Genomic DNA, 11,398 nt, shown 5'->3' on the forward strand with positions numbered 1-11,398 from the left:
GCTGAGCCACTTGGAAAGCCCACATATTTCCAAATTCCACAATAAAACGTAGGGAGAATGTGGACATAGAGATGATGAGTTCTTTAAATATGCAAAGTGCTAAAACAAACTAACAAACAAAAAAAAGCTTAGAATTGAGACTGAGAGAACTGAGTTGAGATTGATCTGGAAATTGTTGGGTAAGAAAAGTACTTATACTGAGCAGTTCATCAAACTTTAGGCTTTTTTAGGATCAACATTTCTCCAGTGGGGAGAAGCCCCTGGAAGCCTGGGCTGAACACAAGTCTACACAGGGCAGCAGTGGGCCAAGCCAAGGACCCTGGGGAGGGAAGCCAAGGACCCTGGGGAGAGTCGCAGTGGCTCCCGGGCTGCTTCAGGCCTCCGTCAGGACACCCAGGCAGCCACTCATATTTCTCACTCCGGTTTTGAGCCGGTGAGCAGAAGGCCCTTCTAAAGTGGACCCAGGGCTTGGGGGACGTTCTAGGAGAAATCGCAGGAGACAGGCCAGGCTGAGTCCCGGTCTGGGAGGGAAGGGCTGCCCAGGGCGCTGGAGTCATGGAGCGAAAGCAAAGACGCCTCCTCTAAAGGACAAAGGGGGCTGCAGCGCAGGTGCTGCTTCTGTGTGACCCGGACAACAGTGTCTTTGAAAATGACCACTGTGTCCTGGCCCAGTTTTGCTGGTATTCTGGGGTCTTGGAGCCAAGGAAGATGAACTTTAGTTAGGAAAAAATGGCCCTCTGTCCCTCTTCTTTTTCCTTCTGCGTCCCTTCCCAACAGGCACGTGTTACTTTGTTTTTTATTGTTACTTTTGGCTGCACTGAGTGCTCTTTTCTGCTCCAACTTTCTCTAGTTGTGGCGGTGGTCGGCCGCCCTTTATTGTGGTGTGCCAGCTTGTCATTGCAGTGGCTTCTCTCGTGGAGCACAGGCTCTGGGCACATGGACTTGAGTAGTTGTGGTGCATGGGCTTAGTTGTCCTGCAGCACGTGGAATCTTCCCGGACCAGGGATCGAACCCAAGTCCCCTGCGTTGGCAGGCGGATTCATCCCCAGGCATGTGTTTCCAACACAAACCACAAACCTTTGCCTTCTGGGGCGAGAAGTAGTGCAGCTGATCAGGGAGGACTGTTTCTTAAAAGGGGGCTATGATCATAATTCTATCTGCAGAATGGAAACCAACAAATGCCTGGTTAAAAAAAAAAAAAAGACTTAGAAGCTGAATTATATTAGAACTTTGTCTTTTCTGTAAGTTCTTATTTTTCCCATTTTCACCTTAGAGCGCCCCAAACCAGCTAGCCACCCCAGTTCAGCGTGGCCCCCTCTTCTACCCAGATGTCACCCTTCCCCGAGGAGCTGTTGTGAGGGCTCTGGTGGCCCTAGGAGCCATGAAGCCTCCGTGGCTGTGTTGGTTTGTCACTTCCGGCTCAGTGCTGCCTGGGTGTCCTGACGGAGGCCTGAAGCAGCCCTGGAGCCACTGCGACTCTCCCCAGGGTCCTTGGCTTCCCTCCCCAGGGTCCTTGGCTTGGCCCACTGCTGCCCTCTGTGTAGACTTGTGTTCAGCCCAGGCTTCCAGGGGCTTCTCCCCACTGGAGAAATGTTGATCCTAAAAAAGCCTAAGGTTTGATGAACTGCTCAGTATAAGTACTTTTCTTACCCAATAATTTCCAGATCAATCTCAACTCAGTTCCCTCAGTCTCAATTCCAAGCTGTGTTTTTTTTAGCACTTTGCATATTTAAAGAACTCATCATCTCTATGTCCACATTCTCCCTATATTTTGTTATGGAATTTGGAAATATGTGGGCCTTCCAAGTGGCTCAGCGGTAAAGAATCCGCCTGCAATGTAGGAGACTCACGTTCAATCCCTGGGTTGAGAAGAGTCCCTGGAGAAAGAAATGACAACCCACTCCAGTGTTCTTGCCTGGAAAATCCCGTGGACAGAGGAGCCTGGTGGGCTATAGTCCATGGGGTCGCAAAGATTTGGACATGACTGAGCAACTGAGCACGCAGACACGCACACATGGAAATATGGAATATTTGAGAATGATTCCCTCAGAAACCTAAAAACCTGATTAGGTTGCTGACATACAGAAATCCTGCTGCATATGAGGATCTCTGGTGTTTATAAAGACATTGTCCATGGCAGCCACTGGCTTTTTATACGTGATGTGATGCCCAGCATAGTTGCAAGCCTAGAATCACTTGCTCCAGATTGGAAACCCAGCCACACAATCTCTTAATGGACTATCTCTTAATCCCTTATGTGACCTAGGACAATTCACTCGTTTGCTGCAAACCTCCATTTTTCTCCTTTGTAGAATAAAAGCTGTTAGATGAAAAACCCATCAAGAAAGGAAACTATGTCTGGTGCACTGGATGCACTCAGAATCTGCATTTGTTCTGAGCCCCAGTACCTGAGTTTTGAAGTCGTTTCTTGGGTTTTATATCTTATAACCCTGAGCTTGAGTGCAGCCTGTGCTCGTAGCTAGAGTTCCTTGTGGCCTCATCATCTCGAAGGGTGTCCTCTGGCTATCAGAATCTGGGGTTTGAGGAAAAATCTCAGCCAAATAGAACATGTGCAGCTCCCTGGGCTCAGGTCTCCAGCTTCTGTGGGAAAAGCAGTATTTCCATCCTTGTTATGACAAACATGTTGCAATGGTAAGGCTTCTGGGAGAGTGCTGTTTATATAAACTAGACTGGAATCACCATTTATTAAGTGAAGGTGTATGTATTAAAGTAGTAGAGATTCATGGTTTTTTTTTTTTTTTCATTTATTTTTATTAGTTGGAGGCTAATTACTTTACAGTATTGTAGTGGTTTTTGCCATATATTGACATGAATCAGCCATGGCTTTACATGTATTCTCCATCCCGATCCCCGCCATGAGACAAGTGCTCGGGGCTGGTGCACTGGGAAGACCCAGAGGGATCGGGTGGAGAGAATCATGTTTTAATAGGGAACCAGTGGCTGCAATTGGTACCCTGATATATAGTGAACAGCATTAAAAATTGGGGCAGCCCCTGGCAAACAAATTTGGTATGCACCCAAAATCATGATAGAAGAAAGGTTTAAACCTGCTGTAGTTTGGTATTTCACTTCTGGAAATCTATCTGACTAAATGAACCCCAAATGGAGAAAGCTGTATACTAGAAGATGTTCCTGGCAGCCTTAATTATAACAACAAAAATTAGAAGTAGCCAATTGTCTGATAAGAAGAAAGTGGGAAAGTAGATGGTGCGACAGCCACTGAATGAAATATCTTATGTCCTTTAAAACGAATGGTTTACAAAGACCACACCCCACCATTGATGATGGTTCTAAGTGAAAAAACAATACCCAAATTATATGCATAGCAGAACTGCAATGTCATAAAATACATATCTGAAAAAGATTACCTGAAAATACAAAAAGAAATAGAGATTATGGGAAGAGGGAAAGGTTATGAATGTTTTTTTTCTAACTCCTCAAATTTTAGCATATAGTTTTAATACTTTTATTATTTTCCTTTTAATATTCATTTATTTGGCTGAGACAGGTCTTAGCTGTGGCATGTGCAGTCTTTTTAGTTGTAGCCTGTGGGATCTAGTTCCCTGACTAGGGATTGAATCCAGACCCCCTGCACTGGGAACTTGGTGTCCTAGCCACTAGACCGTCAGGGAAGTCCTGATACCTTTACTTTAAAAAGAAGAAGAAGAAGGGAATGTACGCGAGAGTACAAGTAGAGAGGAAGAGAGGAATGTTCCAGGTTGATTTTAGAGGCATTGAGGTAGCGGAGGGCTCGCTCTGTAGGACTTGGGAACAGCCTCCAGGGCACACTCCTGTCAGAGGGGCTAGGTTTCCCCCCAGTGATCTGTTGGTCATACAGCTCAACCTTGGCCTTCCCAGGTGGTGCGGTGGTGAAGAATCCGCCTGCCAATGCAGGAAACCCAAGAGATGTGGGTTCTGTCCCTGGGTTGGGAAGATCCCCTGGAGGAGGAAGTGGTAACCCACTCCAGTATTCTTGCCTGGGAAATCCCATGGACAGAGGAGCCTGGTGGGCTAGAGTCCATGGGGTTGCAAAGAGTTGGACGCAACTGAGTATGCCCAGCTCAGTCCCACTGCTTTTAGTGGTTAGCAGCATCAGAATAAGGCAGTGTTTTGGGGGCACTTGGATGTGGGGTATGGCCCTGCCCTCGGGGGTTCCCCACCTAACAGGACCAGGATCGGCTGAGAGCAGGGCAATACTGAAGAGAGCACTGGAGAGGAAGCTTGTCTTGTCAGCCAGATGCCACAGGCTGGTGGCATCCAGTAACAGACGTTCACTTCCCACAGTTCCAGGGCTAGGAGTCCAAGGTCACAGTGCCAGCAGGTTGGTCCGGGAGAGACTCCTCTTCCTGATTGGCAGACGTCCGTCTTCTTGCTGTGTCCTTATGCGGCAGAGAGCGAGCATCTCTCTGTCTCTTCTTATAAGGGCACTAATCCTGTCATGAGGGCTCATCCTCATGACCTCACCTAAGCCTCTTAAAGACTCTGCCTCCAAATACTAACTTCAGAAGTTAGGCCTTCAACTTAGGAATTAGAGGCACACAAACAGGCAGTCCTTAGCAGGCATGAAGGCAGAGTGTGGGATGGAAGGGTGTGGGGGGGATCGAATCTTTGTAGCTGCACTCAGGCCTGCCCTTGACTTTCTCGTTTTAGTTCAGGAAAGCAGGGTCTGACTGCTGGATTGTTTTTCACCCTTGCTGGCTGTCATCGGTCAGGAAGGAAGAGGCCTATGAGGTGGGGAGTTGGTTCTGGGTTTGGATCCTCACTGCAGGGCACTTATGCTAACCGTGTGCCCTTCCTTGTCGTTGCCAAGGGGACAGTCACCCTCCTCAGGAAGGTGTGGGAATCTCTCTTGAAGAGCCAGGTGGGGGATCCGCTCACCAAGCAGAGGCCTTAGTTGTCAGTCAGAGGCAAGAGTCTCAGATGTTTGTAGCCTCCAGAGTGAAGGGCCTTGCTCTCAAAACTTCTGCCGTGTTCCAGGGATGTTATGGCATTCCTGCAAATCACTGCTGAGGACAGACAGTTCCAGCAGAAGGACAGCAGGCAGTCGGTTGCTCCTGGGGAGATGTTTGGGCTGGCACACCCATTCTGTTGACTGAAAGTGTGGCTGTACTTCTCGTCCCCTCCCCCAACCCTGCTAGAGTCAGATGGAGTTCAGCATCTCCTCCTTGTCCATCCAAGAGCCGAGCTGCAGCACCGCTGGCGAGGCCAGGCCACCATCCAAAGCCCCTCAGGGTTCGCAGGCCCTCCGGCCCCCGCAGGGCGGCAAGTCCTCCAGCCTGGATGCCCTGGGTCCTGCCTGGAAGGAAGAGGAGGCGTCCTTCTGGAAGATCAACGCAGAGCGGTCCCGCGGGGAGGGCCCCGAGGCGGAGTTCCAGTCGCTGACCCCCAGCCAGATCAAGTCTATGGAGAAAGGGGAGAAGGTCCTGCCCATCTGTTACCGGCAGGAGCCGGCGCCAAAGGCCAGGGAGGTGAAGGTGGAGAAGCCCAGCAGCCTCCGCCAGGAGCAGCGGGCCGCTCCCAGCATCAGCGCGGAGTGTGAGAGGCCCCCGCCTGCCCAGGCCTGCACCAGCCCTGCAAGCGAAGCCGGCCCCTCTGGGCCCGTGGGAAAGCCCCCCTCTCCTGAGGCCATGGAGGCTGCAGAGGACATGGAGGATGCTCTCTTCCTGGAACCCGTGCCTGTACAGGTGGGTGTCTCACTTCAGCCAGGGTCTCCTTCTTGCTGAAGGGACGAGGGCTGCCTCACAGGGGTGGGCAGGCGGGCCACAGATGCCCATGCCTTCTTCTTCCTCTGTCATCCCTCGGCGGCCTGCTGGGTTGTCACTCAGCTCGGCAACCAACAAACATGCAAGAAGCGTGTTCAGTGAGCCTGTCTGGGTGCCGTGACTTGTCTGCCTGCTGTGTGATCGTGTCTCAGATGCCCCCCGCCCTTCCCTGCTTGTGTGAGGGCAGGTGACGAAGGATCGTGGGGGCAGCGAGCAGAGGACTCGAGGGGGAAGCTGGCAGTGTGGGTGGGGTTTGAATGCCAGCTCCACGCAGGGGCCTGGGAGGCTGGGCTGCTCTGTGAGTGAGGAAAGGAGCTGCAGGTGTCCTGAGGGCACATGGGGAAGCAGGCAGGACCCCCAAACCTCCACCAGGAGCAGCTGTGCTTGTTTGCAGATCACAGGAGACTCGCTTCGGTAGTGATGGGCAGCTTCTCGTTTTCAAGCAAAACACAGAGTTAGGTGTCCCAAGTAGAGTCCTAAGGAAAGGACTCGTTCCGGGGATGCATGAGAAGGAAAAGAAAGATCTGAGAGGTTCACTGCCGAGGTGCAGTGAGTCGTGAGGAAAGGGCCCTGCAAGAGAATGGGCAGTGTGAGTGGCTTCTCCATGTTTTCCCAGTGTTATGAAGCACCGACTTTTGTCTTTGTTAGCTGGTCTTCATTACTTGAGAAAATTCAGCAAAGAAAGAGAATATTTGGTTAGGACTTTAAACGGAGTTAGTGTTGAAGGATCACCCAAATCCAAAATATATAAGTGTGTGTGTGTGTGTGTGTGTGTGTGTGTGCGCACGCACATGTGTGCAGGGTAAGTCACTTTAGTTGTGTCCGACTCTTTGCAACCCTGTGGACGGTAGCCCGCCAGGCTCCTCTGTCCATGGGATTCTCCAGGCAAGAATACTGGAGTGGGTTGTCATGCCCTCCTCCAGGGTATCTTCCCGACCCAGGGGATCTTCCCGACCCAAGAATTGAACCCACATCTCCTGTGGCTCCTGCATTGCCAGCGAATTCTTTACTGCTGAGCCACCAGGGAAGCCCAAATAAACAGGTAGTGGTATTTCAGAGGGAGGCCGTGGTTTTGAGACATTGTTTTATAATGAACAAAGAGATACTTGGGCAAGGCATGTCTGAGAACCATTTCTGGGGGAAGATGGTGGCCTACTCGTGGAGCTGGGTGAGGCGATGAGCAAGGCTTCGTTCATGGAGATGGACGGCACTTCCCAGAGCTTTACTGCTTCCTGCCCTTCCGAGCTTTTCTGGATGGGCTGCAGTGCTTGCTGAGGTCCCAGGGAGGCATGGGGAGGACGGCCATGGGGTGATGGAGGCCCCCGGGTCCCCAGGAGCACCGCCTTGTGGTGCTGGCCCTGAGGCTGGCTTCCTGCCCAGCGGCTCCCTCTCGCAGACTCAGGCAGCCCACTGCTCTTGACAGTCTGCAGTGGGGTCTTCCTCTGAGGGAAGCATTTATATAAGATATGTGAGAATCTTAATTGTAAAGAGATGCAGGAAAGTGTGTGTCTGCGGGGTGGGGTGGAATGTGGGACAAAGCCCATGAAATCCTCTGACAGAACTGATTCTGACTGCGGAATACAGAGTGACATGCTGCTGAACTGAGAGCACTGGTAGGAAACCAGAAAAAGGAATGTACGCCTGAACCCCTTTGGCTTTTCAAGCTCTGGCTCAGTCTGAGGGGCAGCAAAAGCCCGAGACCTGCCTCAGGGGGAGCTGCTTAGCCCATTGCCTCTGTTGCCTCTGTGGCAGCGCCTTCCATTGGCAGCATGTGGAGGGTGCAGGCTCAAGGCTCCCTTGCCCAGGAAGGCTGCAGCCACAAGGTGAACACGCTTGTGTTAGACCCAGCAGAAGGGTCTCTCAGGTGGCTGGTGGAAGCCTGTGGGAGTGTGTCTGGATGAGCTCACAGATGGCCCTTTAAACCAACCCCACGTCCTGTAAGTGGGCAGTCTGACCTGAAGAATGGTCCTGGGTTAGGGAAAACCACTCCAGAACCCACCACATCATCTGAGAGAAAGAAGTTTTATATCCTTTCTTCTATTTTTCACTCCCTCAACTTGGTAATTTATTTTGTTTTGTCTGTCACTGTGTAAGTGTGTTTCATATTAGAAAGACTGTCTTCCTAACTTGTTCTCTTACTCCACGGGTGACTAAATTTAAACATGCCCCTCATTAAGAAATAGAAAAGATACATTTTTCTCCTTTTCTCTCCAGGTGGGGTCTACAGGCTGCCCTCAGGCGTGCCTGGGGACAGAAAGGGATATGTGTTGGATCCTGGCAGAGTTTGGCTTGCACTGAGCTTTATTTAATTTTCTGGTTCCCAACACTGAGGCAAATTGAGGTCAGGGAGCCTCTGAGAGGGAAGTACGCTATTTCATTTGGGTCATTTTAAATGAGATGCTGTTTTTAGATTGTGCTGACTTGAAAAAAGCCTCATGCCTTACTTTGTTTTTGTCCCTTCTACAGGTCAGCTCAAGTAATGTCATCTTGAAGACAGGATTTGATTTTCTGGACAACTGGTAAAGTGGATTAGACAGAACAAACAAACCAAGAATCCCCAAGTGTTTTCCAAAGTGGTGTGGTGAAGGGGGAGATTAAACAAAAGGGCAGCATTCCCACTCTTTCCAGAATCATTTGGAAGCTGGTTAATGTTGCCTTGGCCAGCTCTCCAGATTTTTCCCTTTTTGGTAAGACCAGATATCTGTGCTATTTTCAACAATTTGATAACAGAAGTTTTACATTTGGAATTTTTAAAAACTCTTAGGAATTCAGTAAATCTTAAAAATAAAAGCTGTGCTCTAGCTCTACCCAATTTTCCCCCTCCTTCGAGAAAGAATTTTCTCAACCATGTCATAAAAATCATAGAGTGATTCCCACCTCGTCTCTGTCCCCACCCTTTTAAAAATGCACGGGGCTCCTTTTGACGGGTGGCTGTTGAGGATGTTCTCAGTAGTCATGGCGCTGGGCGCCCGGTGTGACCATGGGGAGACCTGCCTGCCCCTGAAGTCCACACCCACAGCCCCAGCTGTCCGGCTTCCCGTGTGGAAGCCACGCCTCTTCCTCTGCGGAAGCCCCGCCTCTGTATCACGTGCCACCCTTCACTCCGCATCACTTCCAGGAAACGGATCATGGGCACATGGCAGAGGTTGTCTTTAAACTGCCTGCCATGCTACTTACTCAGACTTCATCTTTAACAAGTTGCATGTTTTAAAGTTTTGTATTAACTTTACATGATTTTGTATCTAGATTTAGCAGTTATAGGGCTACCGCTTTTTTTGGGTTTGTACCAGTTTCCCCTTGGAAGTTCTTTGCTACTTTCCTGACCTTTTAGGTGTTTCCTGTCCTGGGCATCTGCAGGAGTCAGGGCAGATGACAGGCATTGCTGGAAGGCCAGGTTCTTCTGATTAGTTGCGTTGGAACCTTCTGGCGTGAAGCTGGCAGGGGCAGTGCATGTCCTTCATCCCACGGACTGGTCAAGCTGTGTCACGATGGACCCTCCCTCAATCCTGACCACCGACAGAAGTGCAGTCGTTTCTGCATGGCCCCAGCGGCGCCCCCTGGAGACCTTCGTGGTCATGGCAACAGCATCTCCTGGACGTGGACTTGGCTACCTGCTGTGGTCTCTGCTGCCGGGGGAGTGGGGAGGGGGGCGGGTTAGGGCAGCTCTAAGCCTACCCAGAAGGGCAAGGTGTCCTTCACCCAAGATGGGATGGCGTAAGGTCAGAGGAGAGCCCTGCCCAGTGACCCCGAGTGCTGTGAGCCTGTGTTCCATGCCCTGGCGTGGTCTCCATGTTGCCTCTCACTGTGTTCTCACCTGACGCCTTAATCCCTGCAAATCCTGCCAGTGAGCACCTGATTTCAGTATCAAAGTGTATCTTTTTAAAATGCCTTTCTGTTTCGTATGACATTCTGAAATGATTTCTACAATGTTTTATCAGGCTCCAAGGTAAAGCACATGGCAACTGTTTTTTTTCCCAGAAAGTTTCTGCCAAAACTGTGGCCTAGCCAACTTTTGGTTTGGCTTCTGCCAATTGCATTATGTCTCTAAACCTCATTTGGCTCCTTGGGGTCTTGAGTTTGACCTTCCTCCTCTGGTGACTGACTGTACTGTGGTGAATACAAGTTCTTTCTGCCCTGTTTAAGTAGAGTTGAAACATTCAAGGGAAAAAGGTTCCTAGCATGGTAATGAAGGGGAAAGAATGCTAGAAATCCCAGCTGCAATTGCACAGCTGGGTACCAGCCCCACAGGTCAGCCACTGAGCTTCAGAGCTGGGCTTGCCACCTGTCTCCACTTCCAGCTTTGAGCACAGTGGACTGTCTTAGAACCCATGCTTGAAAGCAGGGTCAGCTTAAGAAAAAAAGATGTCCAGAAGTTGCATTTCTTAGTGTTGACATATCAAGAAAGAAAGATCTGTGTCCTGGGACAGTTAGCCAAGGTGATCTATCTGTTCTTATGAGAGAGAACTCTAATTTCTTTTCCACTTTCTCATAAAACCCAGTATTCCCATCAAGTTCTCCTGGTAGCTGAGGAGATTTGGGGATTATTGAAAGGTTCTGCCTCTCTTATCATCATCTGGGGTCCAGTACCCAGTGAAATTCAGGTCTCTGTAACAATGTCTAAAGTTTCATAAAGGTACAGCCTCCTGAGATTAAATGTAAAATCACTGCTTGGGAAATCCTAGAGGGAGTCCTGAAATTGTATTGCTTTGCTTTGCAAAGTAATACAACTTGCGAGGGAGAGGTGATGGCCTGGACACATGCTCATGGGTCACCATCCTGCCTGAACTGCAGAGTCTCCCCTTAACCCTGGGCAGTCCATGTTAAGATGATGCCTTTCACCATCCTCCTGGGAATCTATGTTTGGTGTGTCCAAGTAAGGGAAAATTGAACTCACGTTTGCCAACTTTTTTTTTTTTTTTTTTTGCCACATATATCAAGATGGCATTTCTAAAACCAGACATTTGTATTATTTTAAATATTCACACTTTTCAGTTGAAGCCTAATGTGGTTTTGCATCCTTCCTTCTTCATCCTGGCCACTCTGTTGTCTGCCCCTGAGTTTCAGCTCAAGGATTCAGTGTCTTGCTTTGGGTGACTGTAACAGCAAAATCTCCACCAGGAAGTTAGAAACCAGTCTCAGTTCTTTCACTTGGGATCCCTCCCTACTTCTACCCTCTGGGTTTAGGGGTGTCACCTGCTTTGGGAACAGTGGGTCATGGCACCCAGCCCCATTGCACCCCTGTGGGTGTGAGAACAGCCTCTTCTTTGATACACATTTTCAAAAATGAAAAATTCTTACTGACTACTTGTACCTTGGTTGTATTTTGTATTAACAGCCTTTAATAAAGCCATTTAAAATTTGTTCGATGTGTCTCTTTGGGACCTCTGCTGGAGTTAGAAAGCCTGCTAGGATGATTGCTGTTGAACCCAGAGGGGAATAAAAGGATTCATACTAGTTAAAACCAGCTTGAAACCTTACTTCAGCAGGCCCACTTTGCACAGTCCTGCCTTGGCCCTGTGCAGGTTAGTGGGAAGCAGTAGCCAAGGTACACAGGCCCCCAGCAGAAGAGGTGGGCTGTATCCCAGAGAGCTCTCATACAGCCCTCCTGTGACATG

At 49.6% G+C, this 11,398-nt stretch overlaps 1 protein-coding gene across 1 annotated transcript in view; it reads left to right on the forward strand.

Annotated features, from left to right (window-relative positions):
• C15H1orf198 (chromosome 15 C1orf198 homolog) overlaps positions 1-11,144 on the forward strand; it is a 35,301-nt gene extending 24,157 nt beyond the window's left edge. Inside the window, exons 3-4 of the mRNA XM_061161516.1 lie at positions 5,160-5,705; positions 8,250-11,144. Of these exons, the coding sequence (XP_061017499.1) occupies positions 5,160-5,705; positions 8,250-8,306 (603 nt within the window). The 3' untranslated portion in view covers positions 8,307-11,144. The remainder of the gene's footprint in view (positions 1-5,159; positions 5,706-8,249) is intronic.
• The last annotated feature ends 254 nt before the right edge of the window (positions 11,145-11,398 follow it).

Source organism: Dama dama, chromosome 15, assembly GCF_033118175.1.
Source record: "Dama dama isolate Ldn47 chromosome 15, ASM3311817v1, whole genome shotgun sequence".
Classification (NCBI taxonomy): domain Eukaryota; kingdom Metazoa; phylum Chordata; class Mammalia; order Artiodactyla; family Cervidae; genus Dama; species Dama dama.